A 20648-nucleotide genomic window follows, 5' to 3' on the forward strand; every position below is an offset into this window, starting at 1 on the left:
GGGAATTCATTACCACTAGACCTGCACTTCAAGAAATATGAAAGAGAGTCCTTCAAGTTGAAACAAAAGAAAGCTGGAAAGTAATTCAAATTTGTATGAAAATATAAAGCTCTCTGGTAAATATAATATATGGACACCTACCAAAAAACCTGTATTATTGTCATTTTAGTTTATAACTCCAATTTTATTCTTTCATAGGATTTAAAAGATAAAACTATACATAATAATAAATCTATGTTCATGGGTACACAATGTATAAATCAATAATTTGTGACATCAGTAACATATAGAGGGATCCAAGCTGTCCAGGAGTGGAGTTTTTGTATGTAATTTAAGTTGTTATCAATTTAAAATAGTTTTTTCTAACCTTAGGATATTGTATATAAGCCCTATGTGCAAATCATGGGGATATAACATAAAGAAAATACCTATAGAATATACACAAAATAGAATGAGAATAAATCAAAATGCAACCCTACCAAAAAATAAAATAAACACAAACGAAGGCAGTAAAGGAGGAAATGAGGGACAAAAAAACTATAAAGTGTACAGAAAAAATATATAACAAAACAGCGTAGTAAGTCAGTGATTACTTTATCAGTGATTACTTTAAATGTAAATGGATTAAACGCCACAATCTAAAAACACAGATTGGCAGAATGGATTAAAAAACAGCATCCAACTCTATGCTGTGTCCAAGAGACCCAGTTTAGATTTAAATGCACACATAGTTCAAAAGTGAAAGGTTGAAAAAGTATTTGCTATACAAATAGGAAGCAAAAGAGACCAGAGGTGGCTATGAGATAGCACACAAAATAGACTTTAAGTCAAAACTCTCACAAAAAACACATGATGTTATATAATAATAAAGAGGCCAATTTACCAACAAGATACAAAAAAATAAACATATATGCTAAGTAGCAGAGCATCTGAATATATAAAACTAACATATACAGAATTGAATAGAGAAATTGCTCTACAAGACCAGTAGGAGACATTAGCACTCCACTTTCAATAATAGATATAACAAACAGACATAAGATCAAAAAGGAAATAAAGAACTTGAACAACACTACAGACCAATTAGACATAACAGAAATGTACAGAACACTCCACCCAGCAAAGGCAGAAAACACATTTTTCTCAAGTGGACATAAAACATTCTTCAGGATAGGTCATATGTTAAGGCAAAATATAAGTATTAGTAAATTTAAAAAGACAGAAATCATACCAAGTATCTATTCTTATTAGAATGAAATAAAACTGGAAAACAACAGCATAAGGAAAACTGGAAAATCCACAAATATGTGTAAATTAACACACTCTCAAACAATCAATGAGTAAAAAAACAATTTTTATAACAATCTTGTGACAAATGAAAATGAAGACACAACATACCAAAAGTTATAGGATGCAATAGAAGCGGTATCAGGATAGAAATTCATAGCACTAAACACTTACAACAAAAAAGAAAAAAAGAACACTCAACAATCTAATTTTAAGCCTTAAGGAACTAAAAAAAAGAAGAACAAACTAAACACAAAACTAGCAGAAGAAAGAAAATAATAAATATTATAGGAGAGATAAACAAAATAGAGAATGGGAAAATAGAAAAAAATCAATGAAATAATGAGTTTTTTCCTTAAAATGTTAACAAAATGGGCAAAACTTTAGCTAGATTGACTAAGAAAAAAATAAAATTCAAATAACTAAAATCACAAATAAAAAGGTCATGGTATAACTAAATTTATAGAAACAAAATGGATTATAAAAGAGTACTGTGAACAAGTATGTGCCAACAAATTGTTTAACCTAGATAAAATGGCCAAATTTCTAGAAAGACAGAGTCTGTCAAGACTGAATCACAAAGAAATTGAAAATCTGAACCTCCCAAAAAAGAAAAGCCCATGACCAGATAGCATCACTGGTGAATTTTATCAAACATTTATAGGAGAATTAACAGTTTTCCTATGACTCTCCCAAAAAATTCAAGAGGAGAGAACACTTCCAGACTCACTCTATAAGCCAACATTATTTCGATAACAAAATCAAATGAAGACATTACCAAAACAACAACAACAACAAAACCAATACTCGTCTAATGTGCCTTGTAAATATTAATGCAAAAATCTTTCACAAAATGTCAGCAAAGTGAATTCAAAGCATATTAAAAGAATTATACTCATAACCAAGTGAGATTTATTTCTGCAATGCAAGGATGGTTCATCAATGAATATACCACATTAACCAGTTGAAGGAAAAAACAAAACAACACATGACCATCTCAATTGATACAGAAAATGCATTTGACAAAATTTAACCCCCTTTAATAATAAAAAATACTCAATAAACTAGGAATAGAAAGAAATTACATAACCTTAATAAAGGTCATATGTAAAAATTCCACTACTAAAATGTACTCAACATACTAAATGAGAAAAGATGGAAAGTTTTTCTTCTAAGATTACAACCAAGGCAGGAGTGTCTGCTTCTATCACTTCTACTCAATATAGCACTGGGCATTCTACCTGAAGCAATAAAGAAAAAGACGGGCCGGGTGCAGTGGCTCACACCTGTAATCCCAGTACTATGGGATCCCAAAGCAGGCAGATAGCTTGAGCCCAGGAGTTTGAGACCAGTCTGTAGAACATGGCAAAACCCTGTCTCTACAAAAAATACAAAAATTAGCCTGATGTGGTGGCCTGCAACTGTGGTCCCAGTTACTTGAGAGGATGAGGTGGGAGAATCACGTGAACCTGAAAGGTCGAGGCTACAGTGAGCCATGATTGTGTCACTACACTCCAGCCTGTGTGACAGGGTGAGACAGTGTGGCACCCTGTCTCAAAAAATAAAAATAAAGATGATAAAAGCATCAAAAAAGGAAAGGAAGAAGTAAAACTATCTTTGTTCACAGATGATATAATCTTATGTGTAGAAAACTCTGAAGATTCCATAAACATGCACAAAAATTAGAACTAATAAACAAATTACATTGTAGAATACAAAAACCAACAAAAAAATCAATTGCATTTCTATAAAGTAACAATAAACAATCTGAAAACATAAAAAAATAATTTTATTTCCAATAGCATCAAGAAGAATAAAATACTTAGGAATAAATTTAACTAAGAAGGTGAAAGAGTCATATGTACACTGAAACATCAAAACACTGTTGAAATAAAGAACACAAAAATAAGTGAAAAGACATGTTGTGTTTATGAATTGGTAGACTTAATATAGTTAATTCAATCCAAAGCAATCTACCCATGCCATTGAAATAGAAAAGTCAATCCTAAAATTTATATGAAATCTCAAGAGACTGGAAATAGCCAAAACAATCTTGAAAAATATAAACAAAGTTAGTGGTCTGGAACTTCCTGGCTTCCAAAACATATTACAAAGTTACTGTAATCAAAATTGTGTGGTCCTGGCATAACAACAGACATACAGACCAATGGAATGAAAGACAGAGCCCAGAAATAAGCCTTGAATACATGCTCAAATTACTTTTAACAAGGATACCAAGACCATTCAGTGGGGAGAGGACAGTCTTTTCAACAAATGGTGTTGAAAAAACTGGATATTGACATACAAAAGAATGAAGTTGGACTCATATTACACCATATATATAAAAAAAAAACCCTCAAAATGGATCACAGGCTTAAACATAAGAACAAAAACTATTAAAAAAAATTTTAAGATAGGAAAAAACTTCATGAGATCGGATTTGTTGGTGCCTTCTTAGATCTGATACCAAAAGCACAGACAACAAAAGTAAAAAACAAGAAAAGATAAATTGGACTACAGTAAAATGTTAAAGTTTTCTTCATCAAAAGACACTATCAAAAGAGTAATAAGGCAATCCACAGAATGGGAGGGAATATTTGTGAGTCATATATCTGATAAGGGTCAATATCCAGAATATATAAAACTACAAACGTTGAAAAACAAAGAAACAATCCAGTTTAAAAATGGGCAATCAACTTGAACAGACATTTCTCCAAAGAAGGATATACAAATGGTCAATAAGCATAACAACATCACTAATCATTAGGGAAATGCAAATCAAAATCACAGTGAGATGCCACTTCTCAGCCATTAAAGTCACTATTAATGAAAATAATAGAAACAGAAAATAAGTGTTGGCAAGAAGGTGGTGAAGTTGGAACTCTTCTGTATTGCTGGTGAGAATATAAAATGACTCTACCACTATGAAAACTGTGTGGCGTTTCCTCAAAAAAATTAAACATACAATTACCATGCAATCCAGAATTGAAAGCTGGGATTCAAACAGATATTTGTACACCTAGGTTCATAGCAGCATTATTCACAAGAGTGAATACAATCCAAGCGTCAATCAAAGGATGAATGAATAAACAAACGTGGCCTATACATGCAATAGAACACAGCCTTAAGAAGGAAAGAAATTCTGACCCATGCTACAGCATGGATGAACTTTAAAGACAATATGTATAGACAACTTAAGTAAGCTAGTTACAAAAGGATGAATACTATAAAATACCACTTATCTGAGGTACCTAGTGCCGTCAAAACAGAGACAGAAAGAAAAGTAGTACAATAGAATAGTAATAATAGTAATGGAATAGTAGTTTCCAGAAGCTGGGGGGAGGGAAGAATGGGGAGTTATTGTTTAATGGATTCTGAGTTTCAGTTTGGGAAGAAGAAATAAGTTCTGGAGAGGGATGCTGGTGACAGTTGCACAGCAACGTGAATGTACTTGATGCCACCGAACTGTATATTTAAAATTGGTTTACATGATACATTCTACGTATTTTTACCACAATAAAAACAGGGGCAGGGAGGAACTTTTTGGGGTAACAAAAATGTTCTGTACCTAGTGAGGTGGTGGTTACATGGGTAAATGTATGTGTCCAAGTATACTGATGTGAACCCTAACAGGGTGCATTTTACTTTAAGCAGATTTTCTTTCTCCTTCTTTTTTTATCCCTCTCTCTTCCTCCATCCCCCTTTCCCATTTTGTGGGCTCTATGTTCTGCCAACATATTCACATATTCAACATACATGAATGCTCAGAGAGGAGAGTCTAGAATTAATTTAACTTTGTAATTCCCACACTGCCTAAAATAGTGCTGGTGGGTACCCAATAAATGCTGCATGGATAAATTGTGAATTCAGTTATATATATATTATATATATATATATATATACATATATATATATATATAAATGCTGCATGGATAAATATATATATTTAACTTAATAGCAACTGTTTATTGTGCTCTTGCTGCAATGTAAAACTTTAATCTGAAATCTTTACAAACTTGGTATCATTTACTGCCTCCCATCAGCCCAGTGAAGTGGATATCTATTCCTTATTTTTTTTTAATCAGGAAATTGAGGCTTAGAAAAATTGAGTCACTTGCCCAACCACATACAGCCATTAAGTACCAGAGTTGGGATTTAAAATGAGCCTTTTGACTGTAAAGTCAGTGTTCTTAACCTCTTGATAGAGGTTATACTTTATCTTACATTTCACTAAGCACCCATTGACTCGCCCATCATAAAGCAGAGCATATAATCAAGGACATTCTATGAACTGTTTCCACTGCACAGGTACAGTGGGAGGCATGTTGCTGATAGGTATTCAGGGACCTCATAGTGAGATCTTGTGACAGAAGCAGCTGCATTTTAGGACCCAAGGAGATGGGTCCATGAATCCCTTCATCCTGAGATGGAATGTTTAGAGATGACTCACATTGGCTTTTCCAAACCCTGAAATTTGCAGGTATTCTTCCAGAATGTGCCAGCCTCTATTATGTGACCTTGATGAAGGGGAGAAAGCAGACATTCCTCCCTTGCAAATCGTTCAGAATCTTCTGCCTGTGGCTTCAATGATATTGTGCAATTGTCAAATCCTCCAATTATAACAAGCAGGCAGAGAAAGGACAAGTGAAACAGCAACTATTTAGGGAGATATTAGTATCTCAACTAGGGTTCAAATGCCAGGCCCTATGGTTGTAATTTCAGTGACTTGTGAATTATTCAACATGGATGAGAATATCTTCATTAGAAAAGGGAGATGTGTGTGTGTGAGAGAGAGAGAGAGAGAAGAAACAGAGAGAGAGACAGAGAGATAGAGATAAAGGAGAAACATTCATCTTTTCAGAAAACTTAGAGCACCTACTAAGCATTAGGTATTCTGTTGGACGCTGAGAACACAAGATAGATAGAAGATATTAATGCATTTAACAAAGGGCTTGGGAGAAGCAATAAAAATGACAATTGGAAGAGGAATATCTTTAGAGATGGCAGAGAAAAGCACACGGAGGTACAAATTTGAGTTCTGTAATTCCTCCCTCTTACACAGGGTGCCTTACAGACAATATCTCAGTGTGAGCCTAGCCTCTCTAATAAACCCCTGACTTACTCAATTCCCTGGGTGTACAGATGGTGACTCCTTTTTTTCTCCATCACAGGAGATTCCAAACAATGACCAGGAGGCAACAGTGGATAGTCAAGGTGGACCAATAACTGAGACACAGGCCATGTGCCTGAAAATAAATGGTTTAATTACACATGAGCAGGGTAGACAGGAGCAAGTGTCACTTAGCCTAGACCTCCCCTGCTGCCTGGATGTGAAGTGCTCTTCAAAAGATCCTTTGGGTAAATAGGCAGATGGTAAGCATTGGAAAGTCCTGGAACCACTAGGCCGGTCAGAGCGGGGTTAAGGGCAGGCCTCGACCCTCAGAGAAGAGATCCTGGCAGGACAAGGCAGGGTACCCAGTCACCCAGGGCCTGGGGTAGGTCCAGCGTGGATTAGCAATACAGGGACTAAGACCCATTGACAAGAGGGAGATTTACAGCTGTAAGGCAGGTAGGAACCGAGGTTCAGAACACGCTGGAACCTAGCAGCAAGTGAGAACTGACCCTTTGACTGTTCTCGCCTTGACTTAGAATGGGTGCTGGTCATCAGGTTATGTGTGGTCCTGTGGCCTGGACAGGCAGAGAAGAGGCTCTCAAATCCCAGAAACTCAAAAGTAGGGCCCAGGCATTCTTATCTGCCCACTTTCTTTCTTTTCTCTACCTCTGACTATTCAGTAATTCCACTTGAGGTTTTTGTTGTTGCTGTTGCTGTTTTTCTCACAGGTACACACTGTCCCGTTCTTTAGCTCCTTTCTTTCCTTCCTTTCAACTTCTACTCCTGGAACATCTCTCTGCTGCTCTCTCCTTTCATGAGTAATTCCATTATCGTCTTTTCTGTCCTTTATCTATCTTCCTTCCTTTGTTAATATTTATGAAAATTTCCTCAACCATCAGAGTAGTGACAAATGCATACAGGAATCAAATAATACAAAAGCGACTGGGTGCAGAGGCTCACACCTGTAATCCTAGCACTTTGGGAGGCCAAGATGGGGGGAACACCTGAGGTAGGGAGTTCGAGACCAGCCTGACCAACATAGAGAAACCCCTTCTGTACTAAAAATACAAAATAACCCGGGCATGGTGATGAATGCCTATAATCCCAGCTACTCAAGAGGCTGAGGCAGGAGAATCGCTTGAACCCAGGAGGTGGAGGTTGCGGTGAGCCAAGATCGCACCATTGCACTCCAGCCTGGGTAACAAGAACAAAATTCCATCTCAGAAAAAAAAAAAAAAAAAGCTACATATTTTAAAATTAAATTTGGCTCAATAGAAACAATACAACAAACTCCAAAACTTCAGAGAGCATTCAGAAATATCTTTGAGAAAATGTTTCCATATTATCTTCTTCTAATTACGCCTACTTTTCTTCAGCTCTGGCATTCACAATAAATAGAAAATTATCGTATTCATTTTTCTCTCTTTTGCGTAATTACTTCTGCAACAACGTTGTTTTCTGTTATTCTTCATTGCTGGTATATAGCATTTTGGGTAATTGTGAGTTGAATTGTCTTCTGTGGACTAGCCAGAAAACTTAACAACCACCGATAACATTCTATACTATGATTATGCAGTGGAAACTTGATTAATTGAGATGCTATAAATCTTCAGATCCACTGAAAATGTTTAATATTCAAAACCAATTTCTAAAAATTTTATTGATCAGCACTTTCATGGGAAGCCAGGTCAAGACCTTCAGCATCTCTTTGATTTAAGTATTATGTATCTCCAGGGACCAGCAAGTCAAAGCGAGTCACATGGTTTTCCCTGGGGTATGAATGCATGGCAAGGCCTACGCTCTCTGTGTTCACAGTCTTAAATTAAAATGTGAATACAAGGATGGGAGGGAGGATAATGGAGTGACATAGTTTAGGGTTTAAACAAAATTACTTCTCCTCCTTCTGTACTTTGGTATCACTCATTTCTTCACAAGTCTCATTGTTGGGTTCTTACCAAGAAGTGACCGGCTCACGTTGTCTTAGGTTGCAGGCCCTTTGAGGTTCCATATGTGCTATGGGAGGTCAAGTAACGGGATAGTACAACATTTAGGGCAGGTTCAAAGCCATGAGCATCCATGATCCCCTGGACAGTATGTTGGATCCTGGTGGGTGTCATGTTGCTCAGTATTTGCAGCGTGCACCATTTCCAGCCTCAGAAGGTAGTAATAGATGGGCTTCACTTGAGTGCGGGTGAGGGGAGGGAAGCCCCACGAAGCAAGGAGACTCTAAAGCTGCGACAGCAGACAGCTGCAGCCTTCAACTGAAATGCAGATTTCCTGACCTTCAGGAACAGAAAGGATGTGTTTGGTTTATTTCTGCCTGTGGCACTTGGAAGTTTTCTCTGTCCTCTATATCTGGGGAGGGGGACACACTATGAAATGGAAAAGCAGCATAAAGGTCTTCTAGGAGCGAATGCAGACTCTGACACGTGATAACCATGTGACCAAAGGTAAGGGGTTTAACTTTTGTAAACCTGGGCCCGTAGGCTGTTAATAGGGATTGTAATGGTCTGAAAATTACATGACACGTTAGGTAATTAATGTGGCATCTGACACATAGTAAACCATGTACAATAGGAGCTTTTGTTTGTTTCACTAGCATCGGCATGTCGCCGCCCCACAACCTCCCCTCACCCCTGGGCTCTTGCAGGTTTTGTTCAAGGCACTGAGGTATTATCCTGTAGTGGCACAAGGTACAGACGGTTCCTTTCTCTAAACTTCTCTACCGGGAAAGCCATACACAGATCTAGGCTAGGCAGTGCTGAGCAGCCTAGATATCACAGCTTCAATGTTCATTTCTTAAAAGAAAATACACCAGAGTATAAAAAGCATGAAGTAGGTAGTGTCATTTATTGGGAGACAACAAGGGCCTGAGAACGGATCAAGATGAAAAGAGTGCACCCCTCCCCCAAACCCATTTCATGCAAACTTGAGCTCCAATTATACCTAACATGAGCAAGGGTGGCTTCATTCAGGGCAAACAATAAACAAACAGACCTGAAATAATTTGGTGCTCTCTTGTATATGTTAAAAAAAAAGGAAGAAAGAAAATGAAGAAAAGTTAGCACTTGGTTTCTAACTTATTAGGCAATGCAAATTTCTGTCAGCCCTAAAGATATCTTGGACTGTAATTCCCTCTTCTCATCTCACGACTGAAGACAGCTTCCCGTTAATAATAAGTAATTTTAAAAGACCTCCCCTGGGAAGGTCAAATGAGACCTGCTTGACTCTTCCCCTCCACTGCATCTTGCTGCCGGATCCCATCAGATCTGTAAAAACTGCCTGGCAGACTGGCTCCCCAGCTCCCTCAGAGCCAGCCACCTAGTGAGCACAGTGAGTGGGCCAAGGGCAGAGTCCTTTTTTAGAAACCAGAAGGAAAGGAAATGAGAAAGACAGAGCTAAACCAAGCCCAAGGGCCAAATTTACTTAAAAAGGTTAAACAATTACCCAAAGGGCTTAGATAAGAGCTGCTGCGTTTTCCAGAAAGGTTCAGAAAGCCATGGAACATATATTTCTAATGCTTTAAAACGTCTTCTCCCACAGCCTGCTTCAAACAGGGGGACAGAGAGAGAGAGAGAGAGTGCGTGTGTATGTGTGTCTGTGTGGTGTGTGGTGTGTGTTGTGTGTGTGTGTGGAGTGTGTGTGTCATGTGTGTGTGGTGTGTGTGGCATGTGTGGGGTGTGTGTGTGTGGGGTGTGTGTGTGTGTGTGTGTGTGTGTGTGTGTGTGTGCTGGGGAGGCAGACACATTCCCACCAATCAGGGATGTCAGAGAGTGTCACGGACTCAAGCCAGCCTTGCTCTCCCAGGCCTGCCAGATCCGGCAGCCATGACCCAACCCAGGACATGCCAACATTCTTGCTGCCTCCCTGCATTGTGTATCTCCTTGGGCCCACAAGGCAAATCTCTGCAGAGACAGGTATGCTTTCCAAGTGTGCTCCTCTACTGCTTCTAAAAAGCACTAGTACTACTGCTCTTCACTCTGCCACTCTGCTTGTTGTCTTGACCTCAGGGATAGTGAAGACTTTGCATAGTTTGGATCAGACTGCCATCATTGGTGGATTCAACTGTCCCCTCTGGCAAGTGATTTGAGTGGAATCCAAAAGTCCCTCAGGCCTCCAAGACCTCTAACCAACTTCTGTGCCTGAATATCCCAGGATCATATTTTGAAGACAATAAAATTGTTTAGATATAAGGGTTTCATTGCTGTAGAGGCAATAATACACTAGAAGTGGTTGTTTCCCATTAAGATGGATTTCCCATTAAGATGGTTTAATGCTTTAGCATTAAACCAATACTTATTTGTTTTAATCTTTAGTATCCACCACAGTGTCTATAGTCAACACATAAAGCACAGCTCCTAAGCTCCAGGAGCCCCCAGACTAACCATAACCACACATGAAAAAATAACAGGTCCTAGTGTGGATCTGTTAGAACAGTGTTAGCAGCAAGAGTTACTGGAACTCTGATGAGGGCAATTCTTGACAAGCAGAAAGAATTCTGGGTGGAACTGTGAAAAAACAAATACACTTTAAAGCTGTGTATAAGTGTGGGGATAGAGGAAGAACGAGATGGAGCAGACAAAACTGAAAAAAATGTGTGAGTATTGTCAGTTGTTATTGAGGAGTTCAACTTAGTACCAGTAATAACTTGCACACATATGTTGCTTTATGGCTCACACAACAACCCATATACTTCCTTTCCTCTGATAATGCAGACCAGGTATAATAGATATTGTTCCTGTATGTACACAATTCTACTGAAAGTGCTCAAGGCCATGGAGTTAGTGAGAGGTAGAGTAAGAATCAACCCCAGGTGCCTAGGCCCCCAGACACAGAGCTTTCTAGGGCATTAACATTGCCCATGAGGTGCAGGCACACATGGGGAAGATGCTTCCTTGGAAAGCAGGGACGCTGGATAAGCCTTGCTCAGAGGCTCTAGGGCCAGAAAGGGCTTTAGAGCAGTGTTCGCAATCCTGGCTCCACATTAGAAATACTGGAAAAGATGTTTTCAATGGCCACGTCCATCCCCAAACCCAGGAATTTTGACATCATCAATCTGGGAGACTGGAAATGGAATTTCTAAAAAGCATCCCAGATAACTCCAACCAGGTTAGTGCCACCACTGGAGAGGTCCTTTATGGACCTGTCCCTGCTTGAGTGTCTTTTAATGTCTTTGTCTTCCCAGACTAGGAGTAAAGTCTTTGCATTTACCCAGTTCTTATTCAGCTTGGACAACTGAAACACTGAAATGGAAAAATAATGCATTTGTTTTGAATAGTCTAATGGATACTCAAAATCTTTTAATTTACATAAGAAGGAGCTGAAGGTAGGTACAAAGTACAGAAACACACCCAGGCAAACAACAGAACTTTAGCTTTGGAAACTCTACTGCCCAGGTTGCTTTGGCAAAATCCCCACTGCTCAGATTATTCCTTGGCAGTAGTTAAACCTCAAATACTTGGTTTTGAATGGATTAGCTCAGAACTCCAAATGAAAATGCAGGGACATTTTAGAAAAGAGCCATTAAGCATAATCCCAGATCAGCAAGCCTGGATCAACAAAACTGATTATCCTGCTGTTGAAATAAAAAACACAAAACACCAAAACAAAAGCAAACCAGAAAGAAAATCCAGTATGTTGGTGGGAACTTTTCCCGTTGAGTGGAACAGTTACAACCACCACCTTGCCTCCATCTCACTGCAGCCCCTCAAAATGTTCATGTACACAGACGATGTGGACCCACAGAACTCAAGCAAACTTTGAGGAGATTGAGGCCTGTGAAGAAAGCACAACTGGCCATCATCCATTCTGCTGAGATGGCTTAATAGACACCAGCTGACCACACTGAACATCCTGGGCTCCTTTCCTGATGTGGGCATTGATTCAGACACATGACTTCTAGATTCTTGTCATATCTAATCTAATGGAGAGCCACAGAACATTTTCAACCCAACAGCAGATAATTGTAATGAAGTGATTCTGGCCAAGAGGGCCCATTTGTAATAATGAATTCAAATCAGATTCATGGAAGCTATAATTCAACCATAGTGAATAGCACCTTCATTTTCCATATCATCTCTCTTCCAAGAGGGCAAAATAACTCAATATTCACATAATTATTTTTACTTTTCAAGTAGCCCTATGAAGTAGTTATGAGGAAGATAATATTGCCTCACTTATAGAAAATGAGTTTCATCCACATTCAAAACTTCAGTGTCATCTTTGGCACAGCACTTCCTAATGTCCCTCAGAGCAATCAAAGACCTGTCACAACAAAACTGATATCCCAAAGGAGGAAAATCACTCTTCTCTGAGCTGTGCAGTTTTTCACTGGGAAATTGAAAGGCAGGCCCAGATTTCGTGACTCCTTTGCTTTTCCTAGTAGGTCTCTGGCCTCCTTATGGGACTTCATTCAAGATTTAGAAACAGATTCGAGATAGTTTGACCCAGGACAACCACATTAAAAGAGCTTTCGTGTGATGGGCATGGGTATCATTCAGTGTTTTTTGGTGCAATCTAAACATGTGATGTGCTTGGAACACTCAGTTCCCAGGTAATGAATCCCTAATGAATGTCTTTAAGGAGGCAAAAGAGTAAGAAACCGCACTTAAGAATTACAGCTTATACAGCAAAAAACACCACCAAATAAAATATGGTATATTTATCTAGGGTTGAAGCCATGGGCTTCTAGAAACAGAAAACATGGACTCTCCCTCAGAGTACTGACAAATCAGTTGTTTGTTAAGATGGGAACAGAACTCTTCACCAATAGAGCAAAAGAGTGAAAACAAAAGGAGAGAGATGGGGACATACAGAAATTTGCAGAAGATGTTTATGTTCTTTTAAGAAACACTGTGGTAGCAGTGAAATCAAAACCTTAAAAAATCAAGGAATAAGAAGACTTAAGTGATAAAGACAAAAAAGAAAGAAAATAATGAGTAATAGACGAAAGTATACGTTATGGGAGCATCTGATAAAAATGAAGGAAGAAAATAATAAAAGAGAAGATGACATGAGCTAAGAGAATGAGGATTTAAAGAGATTAAAATGTAGATAACGTGCTGAATTTCTCTATTCTGGGGTAAATGTATAGAAGAGACGCAAAATCAACATGATACATGTGCTTACTTAAAAAAAAAAATTACGCCATGCAATCAGGTAACAGATAACAGTTATGCTAGAACATGTAAGTTGTTCTTTTTTTCTGCAAAGAACAAAAAGCAACTATTCAGCTTTTCTTTTTTTATTCCCATTCCCATTCCCAAGCCCAGCTGCTCAACATTAGAATTGAAGATCATGAAAACAGGCCAACAGCTAATAAAAAATTGGTAGATGGAAGCTGGCCCTCTGCTGGTGAAATAGTCTTACTGCATCTCAGAAAGCAGAAAGCTCAAGTTTTGAAGTTTCTGGTTTAATTTTGGGGGACAGGAAGAGGACAGAGGATTTTGGAAAATTCAGGACTGAGATCCTATTCAGTGCTAGACCTCTTTGCCCCCAGTGGCACATTAGATGGTAAAGAGGTGTGTGGCAGCATCAACATCCCTGAACACTGGTAATATTTACTGACATTTTCTTGGTTAACATGTATTATAACCCATGTGCTGCTTATATCTTTAAGCCAACTAGTTCACTGCAAATGCGTATTGGGAAATGTTCCCTGATTCCTCATGGGACCTTCTTGGAAGCAATGAAGTAGGGATATTACATTCTAGTCTGGGGCAGGCTGAGTGGTACCCACATGGCCAGGAGGACTTTTCCTTCACATCTCCAGGAAGGGCCTCTCTATTCTCCTTTTTTCTCCATTTGCTTTGGGCTTCTGAGAAACAGCACACAGGATTCTGGGACCTGCTCTCTAACTAAAAAGAAGATCCAGCTAAGTATCACCCAAAGTGGCAGAATCCAATCTTCACCCTTGGGCTTAGAAAAAGAATTCTGGTGTCCCAGAGACAGGTCTTTCCTCCTCCAGGGAGAGGCTTGTCCAGATGCAGGAAAGGTTCCACCAGAAAAGCCAAGGGAGGAACAGGAAGAACCCCCACCGTCACACTCTCCTAGGGGAAGCCAGGCATTTTGGCTGCAGAATCTGGGTCAGGATGTTTTATTTTCACCATAACCATCAAAGTCATAGGCAGGGCAAATGCATTCGCCCTGTGTACATTGTGAGACATAGTTAAGCTGGGACGTCCCTGAATCTGTCTCCTAGGACCAGAACTGCCTCATTAAAGGGATAAAAGATGATATCTGCTGAGCTGGTGGAAAGTGGTGGCTGCATTTTTATTAAAGTATCTGCTGCAGCAAGCCCAGTCCCCAAAGGTTCATATTCCAAGATTCTCCACCTCTCTGCCTGGAGCATGCAAGTGATTCTCTGTAACTCATTAAGGTAAAACAAAAAGCTCTCCTATTGTGCTTTTCACACAGGAGTGATGTTGTTGCATAAAAGCTACATGTTTCCTTTCCTTGGACCCAGTCTGCAAAAATAAAACTGCTATCATAATTTACAATAGGGACCCTAGGAGCACTACACCAGGTTTGGCATGAGTGCTGGGTCTTGAGGAGACTCATAACAGGCCGTGGCCTGACACTGGTAATTCCACAGCCTTACATTTGAGGTGCATCTCTGATAAGGGCTAGCCTGGTGGTCCTGAGGACGATCCTGCCTCATCATGTACCTTCTGGCCTGTGACAGCCATCCAAGGGGCTCAGGCTAGCCCCCCAGTATTTCAAACCCATGCACTCATGTTCTCATCATGGTGCCCAAGCAGGAGAGAATCTAGCCTGTCATGGCTTCAAAGAACCATGGAGTCCCCACACGTGGACTTCAAGGTTCACGCATAAGATCCTCGACCAGCATAGCCGGAGCACAGGACAAACCTGTCCAGGGGCACGGCAGTCGGCACGGCAGCACGCAAGCGGGCGCCCCTCGGGCCTGCACAAGGCCCTCTCGCGCTCCGGTCGCCCATGGAGCCTTCTGCCCCCTCTTCCCACCTCTCCCCAGCGACCACAGCCCAGGGGCTCGGCCCCCGCGGAAGGACAGCTCCCTACCTGAGGGTGGCGCTCTCCCCCTGCCGGACCGTCACGTTGTCCATAGCTTTGGGGAAGGTGGCATCTCCGCTGCGCACGGGCACTCCTGTGGGTACAAGGAACAGCAGCCTGAGAGACACGACCACGAGGCACTTCCAGGGCAGGAACAGGTACCCACAGACCCCCATTCTCGACAGCCACAACTTCCCAGAACTCCGGCAGCCGCACGGTCCTGGTCCCCCGCCCCGCGCACCAGCCGGCTCGGGAAGCGGTGCGGGGAGGAGGGAAGGGGCAGAGCTCGCCAGGAGCAGGGGGAAGGAGAAGAGAGGAGTCCAGGCTCTCCGGAGTCTAAGAATTCTTCCTCAGATCCTGCCTCAGCTTTCCAGCCTAGCAGAACCAGATGCCCCCTCCTGCATCCAAAAAGAGCTTTCTTGACGCTCCCCTGGGGAGGAGGGAGGCAGCCAGGAGGGGAGAGGAAGAAGCAAGGTGCGGGGATGAAGGTCACGGATTGCGCTTTCTCTGCCTCTCTCTTCGAGACGCTACTTTAAGATTCAGTTGGGCACGTTCCGCAGAGCTCTGGCATCAAAAGTTTATAACCCAAAGAAGAAGGCAAGTGTCTCTGACATACAGGAGCTGTCATAAAAAGCTGCGGCTTCAAGGAGAGGAGGAAATGTTTTATTAGATCACACACATGGACAGATGTACGTGTCCCCCAGCCCCAAGTCTCGCATCTGGAACCCCAAGGCGGCAAAAAGTTCCAAGGCGGGGACGCGCAGCCGGCGCAGCCAGGGTCGTCCGGTCGGTGGCCGTCCTCTGCAGCCCGGTCGGCGACTCGCGGCCAGCCGGGGGAGCGCCGCCCGGCGCAGGCTCCGGGCGCACGGGGAGCTGGGCGGACGGCGGCCCCCGCCTCCTCCGGGGACGCGGCACGAGACGCGGGGACGCGCGGACGCCACGCTCAGCGGCCGCCCCCGGCCTCCGCGCCGCCTTCCTCCCGGGAGCAGCCCTGACGCGCGCGGGCCCGGACCGCCGGGGTTGTCATGGCAGCAGCTCCATCCCTGACCGCCGCTTTCTCCCGGCGCCGCCTCGGAGCGAGCGGGCTGGCGGGCGGCGCGGACTGCGCGCTCATCCCGACGGGCAGGCGCGGGGCGCGGGGCGCGGGCGCCCACCTTAACCTCCGCCGCGCCCACCGGGCTGGGGATGCCTGCGGGGATGAGCCCGCACCGCGCCCACTTCGTTCCGTCCCGACACCGGCGCCAGCGGAGAGAACGCGGCGCCCCTCGCAGTGGCTTCCCCTACAGAGGGGCGGGGTGGGGGCAGCGGGGAGGGAGAGGGGAGGGCGGGAGAGGGAGTTCTGGGGAAAGCAGCAAATTGAAAACTGACACTGGCACCTTCCCTCGCCGATGCCAGCGCAGAAGTTGCCAAACCCCGCCCTGGAGAGCTGAACTACCCTGCCCACGCCAGATGGGGCACCGGTGTGCGTGTCCATCGCGCTGCGAACGGCTCCCCGCCCAGCCAAGTCCAGCCCTGACGGCGCGCTGTCCTGGGCCCGCGCAGAGGTGGAGTGGACCCACCTCCAAGGACCCACCTCGGAAACGCCCGTGCCCCTCCACTGGACGCCTGTCCCCAAAGTGGCAAATCTCAATTTCTCCTTAAAACACAGCGTGCAACATTGTCCCTGTCCTACACCTTATCGTGGTAAAAAGCAAGGGCTGGGAAAAACACAGCAGATCCTACAAAGTAGTAGGACTGATCCTCCTAAAACCCCTCACAGGAAGCGGCGCCGCAGTGGTGCTGGGAGGTGACTGGGTGCTTTTGGGGGCCAGCCTCCCCCTTTCTTTGGTCTCGGATTTGTCTCTTTCTGCTCTAAACCCCAGAGCTCCGCTTCCCTTGGGCCCCTCGGGAGGCCCTCTCCGCTCCCCTGGCAGAAGCCTCCCCGTTGTATTCTAATTTAATGGTTGCTATGTGCATCTGCTCTACTGTATTTTTTCTCAGAGCCTTTTGTTAAATTAGACTGGGCTCTGCACAATTGGCAAAATGAAATTTAATTCAAAAATAAGCATTAAGCTCTTATCGTTTATTACTTTAGTTGCTGAAGGATACAAAGGCATACTACTTGCTTTCAGTTCTGAGAGAACGAGCACAAATAAATACTGCCCCATTCCCCATTCTAAAAGGGTTAGCCCACATATATGTGTAGGTCTAAAATTTTTAATTAGAGCATCTTACCTAGAAGGGAGAATACTTATCACTAATTATATCAGCTATAGTGAAACATATATAGTCATATGCTGCTTATGGAGGGGGGTACAGTCTGAGAACTGTCTTTAGGAGATTTTGTCATTGTGTGACTATCCTAGTGTGTACTTCCATAAACCTAGATGACACAGCCTACTACACACCTAGGCTGTATGGTAGAGCCTATTGCTCCTTGGCTGCAAGCCTGTACAGCATGCTACTGTACTGAATACTACAGGCAATTGTAACACAATGGTAAGGATTTGTGTATCTAAACACAGAAAATGTGCAATAAAAATACAGTACAAAAGATTAAAAAATGGTACATCTGTACAGGACATTTGCCGTGGACGGAGCTTGCAGAACTGGAAGTTGCTGTGGGTGAGTCAGTGAGTGGGTGGGGAATGGAGGCCTAGGACATTACTGCACACCACCATAGTCTTCATAAACACTATATAATTAGGCTACCCTACATTTATCAAAACATATTTTTCTTTCTTCAATAATAACTTTAGCCTATTGTAACTTTTTAACTTTATACACTTTGAATTATTTTAACTTTTTGACTGTTGCATGATAACATTAGCTTAAAACACAAACACGTTGTACAGTTGTACAAAAATATATTCTTATATCCTTATTCTAAGCTTTTTTCCACTCTTTTCTGTTTGTTTGTTTTTGAGACGGAGTCTCGCTCTGTCACCCAGGCTGGAGTGCAGTGGCGCAATCTCGGCTCACTGCAAGCTCCGCCTCCCGGGTTCACGCCATTCTCCTGCCTCAGCCTCCCAAGTAGCTGGGACTACAGGCACCCGCCACCAGGCCCGGCTAATTTTTTGTATTTTTAGTAGAGACGGGGTTTCACCGTGTTAGTCAGGATGGTTTCGATCTCCTAACCTCGTGATCCGCCCGCCTCGGCCTCCCAAAGTGCTGGGATTACAGGTGTGAGCCACTGTGCCCGGCCTACTTTTTAAATTTTGTTTGCTAAAAACTAAGACACAAATACACACATTAGCCTAGGCCTACATGGAGTCAGGATGATCAGTATCAGTGTCTTCTGCCTCCACATTTCCTCACACTGGAAGAGCTTCAGGGGCAACAACATGCATGGAGCTGTCATCTCCTATGATGGCAATGCCTTCTTCTAGATCCCTCCTGAAGGACCTGCCTGTGGCTGTTTTACAATCACCTTTTTAAAATAAGTAGCAGGAGCATACTGTAAAGATAAAATGTATAGTATAGTAAACATGAAAACTAGTAACATAGTCATTTATATTTGTTATCAAGTATTATGTACTGTACATATTTACATGTGCTGGACTTTCATGGGACCGGCAGCATAGTAGGGTTTGTTTACACCAGCATCACCACCAACACCTGAGTAACACTTTGAGCTAAGACATTAAGATGGTACAGTGTCACTGGCGGATGAGAAGTTTTTAGTTCCACTGTAATCTTTTCTATACCGCTGTCATATATGCGGCCTGTCATTGACAGAGCATTGTTCCACAGTGCTCCACTGGGTTAGGTCCTTTCCAGAAAGCAGGTATGACAAAGGCAGCAGTGGGGTCCAGGTCTCATCCATAAGCTCCCGAGGTACAAGGCTTTGGGGAGTTGTGATGCAGAGAGGAGAGGCTGGGGGCTCAGGGAGCAGCCCCACAACCTATTTTGGGATTTCCTACTAGCTTTCATGACACATGTCTTTTCTCAAGACTTGAGTGAATCCGGGTTTCCTGATTGACATTGTACTTCAACCTCTCAACTCTGAGTTCTAGTCTAGTATCACCAGACGGGAAAGGCTCTTTTTCCTACTTTAATTTGTGTAAAGCTGAGAACCTGAGGCCGGGCTTATGATTTTCTTCAGTTGCAGAGTCTGGAGCTTGAACACAGGTGGGTGGCAGCCGTGGAGTTGGGTCAGGCTGCCCCTCAAGGCTCGCAGCTCTGCCACTTGGTTGTAGGGCATTCAGATCCCTTCCTCTCTCCTGGACCTGCTGGTTCTATCACTTCTCAAGAGATAAAAATGGAGCAGTTGCTAAATCAACTCATAAAAGATTGCTTGAGACAGGAAGAGTTATTAAGGAAAAAGAGAAAGGCTAGGACAGCATGAGGTTCCCGATAGGAAAAGAATGGCTGAGGCAAGTAAAGAAGAGCAGCAGAGATGGGCAGAAGCAAGGTGTAAATTTTCTTAACAATATATAATAAGTCTTGCTCTTGCAAAGAAATAAACCAAGTATCCCATTTTGTTGCACAGCTGGCTCCCCTGAAATAAGGTATCTGGAGTCCTAAGGAAGAGGGCCTTTCTCTATTTCCTTCTGTAACAGCATTTCCTAGCTCCATATTTCTGAGTCAATAAACGGGCTCAACTCATGGGCTAGCAGATCAGAGAAATGACTGCAAAGGTCTCATTTAATGTTAATCTCTGTGAGCCTACAGTTGTGTGGGAGAGACTTCATTCCTCTGTAGGACACTGCTGTGGACTAGTCTGTGCATTTATAGAATATAAGGCTGAGACCAAATTGAAATTAGAAACAGAAAATGAGCTGAGGTTCACAATGAACGAGGACTAAGTAGTTTATGTCAGAACTTTTCTAGGAAATGCTTGGCTGAGTATCAAGACACGGTGGCCCCTAGTGAAACCCTCTTAGATATGTGGAAACATATATAAAGACAAATTAACATCATGACTAAGAGTATCCCTTATCAGAAATGCTTGAGACCAGAAGTGTTTCAGATTTTGAATTATTTTAAATTTTGGAGTCTTTGCATTTACTTACTGTTGAGTATCCCAAATCTGGACATCTCAAATTCAATATGCTCCAGTGAGCATTTCCTTTGAGCACCATGTCTGTCCTCAAAACGTTTCAGATTTTTGGATTTGGGATGCTCAACCTATACTACTTTTGAAGTTATATTGTCTGTTCAGATGCTGACTTGTCATCTCTCTAGCTGCCTGGCTGGTACCCAGGAATACCTATCCCACCTATGTTACAGGGTTTGA

At 42.4% G+C, this 20648-nt stretch overlaps 1 protein-coding gene across 8 annotated transcripts in view; it reads right to left on the reverse strand.

The window, feature by feature from the left end:
• OPCML (opioid binding protein/cell adhesion molecule like) overlaps positions 1-20648 on the reverse strand; it is a 1145446-nt gene that overhangs the window by 512803 nt on the left and 611995 nt on the right. For 4 of the 8 annotated variants that reach the window (XM_063608310.1, XM_055095121.3, XM_057299297.2 and 1 more), the window contains one exon: positions 15440-15524. The exons of 1 other annotated variant lie outside the window; for it this stretch is intronic. In XM_063608310.1, the coding sequence (XP_063464380.1) occupies positions 15440-15524 (85 nt within the window). Of the gene's footprint in view, positions 1-15439; positions 16352-20648 lie in introns of those variants that run through there. 3 more of the 8 variants (XM_008973268.5, XM_008973267.5, XM_055095120.2) reach the window with 1 other exon arrangement.

This window comes from Pan paniscus, chromosome 9, assembly GCF_029289425.2.
Source record: "Pan paniscus chromosome 9, NHGRI_mPanPan1-v2.0_pri, whole genome shotgun sequence".
Lineage (NCBI taxonomy): Eukaryota > Metazoa > Chordata > Mammalia > Primates > Hominidae > Pan > Pan paniscus.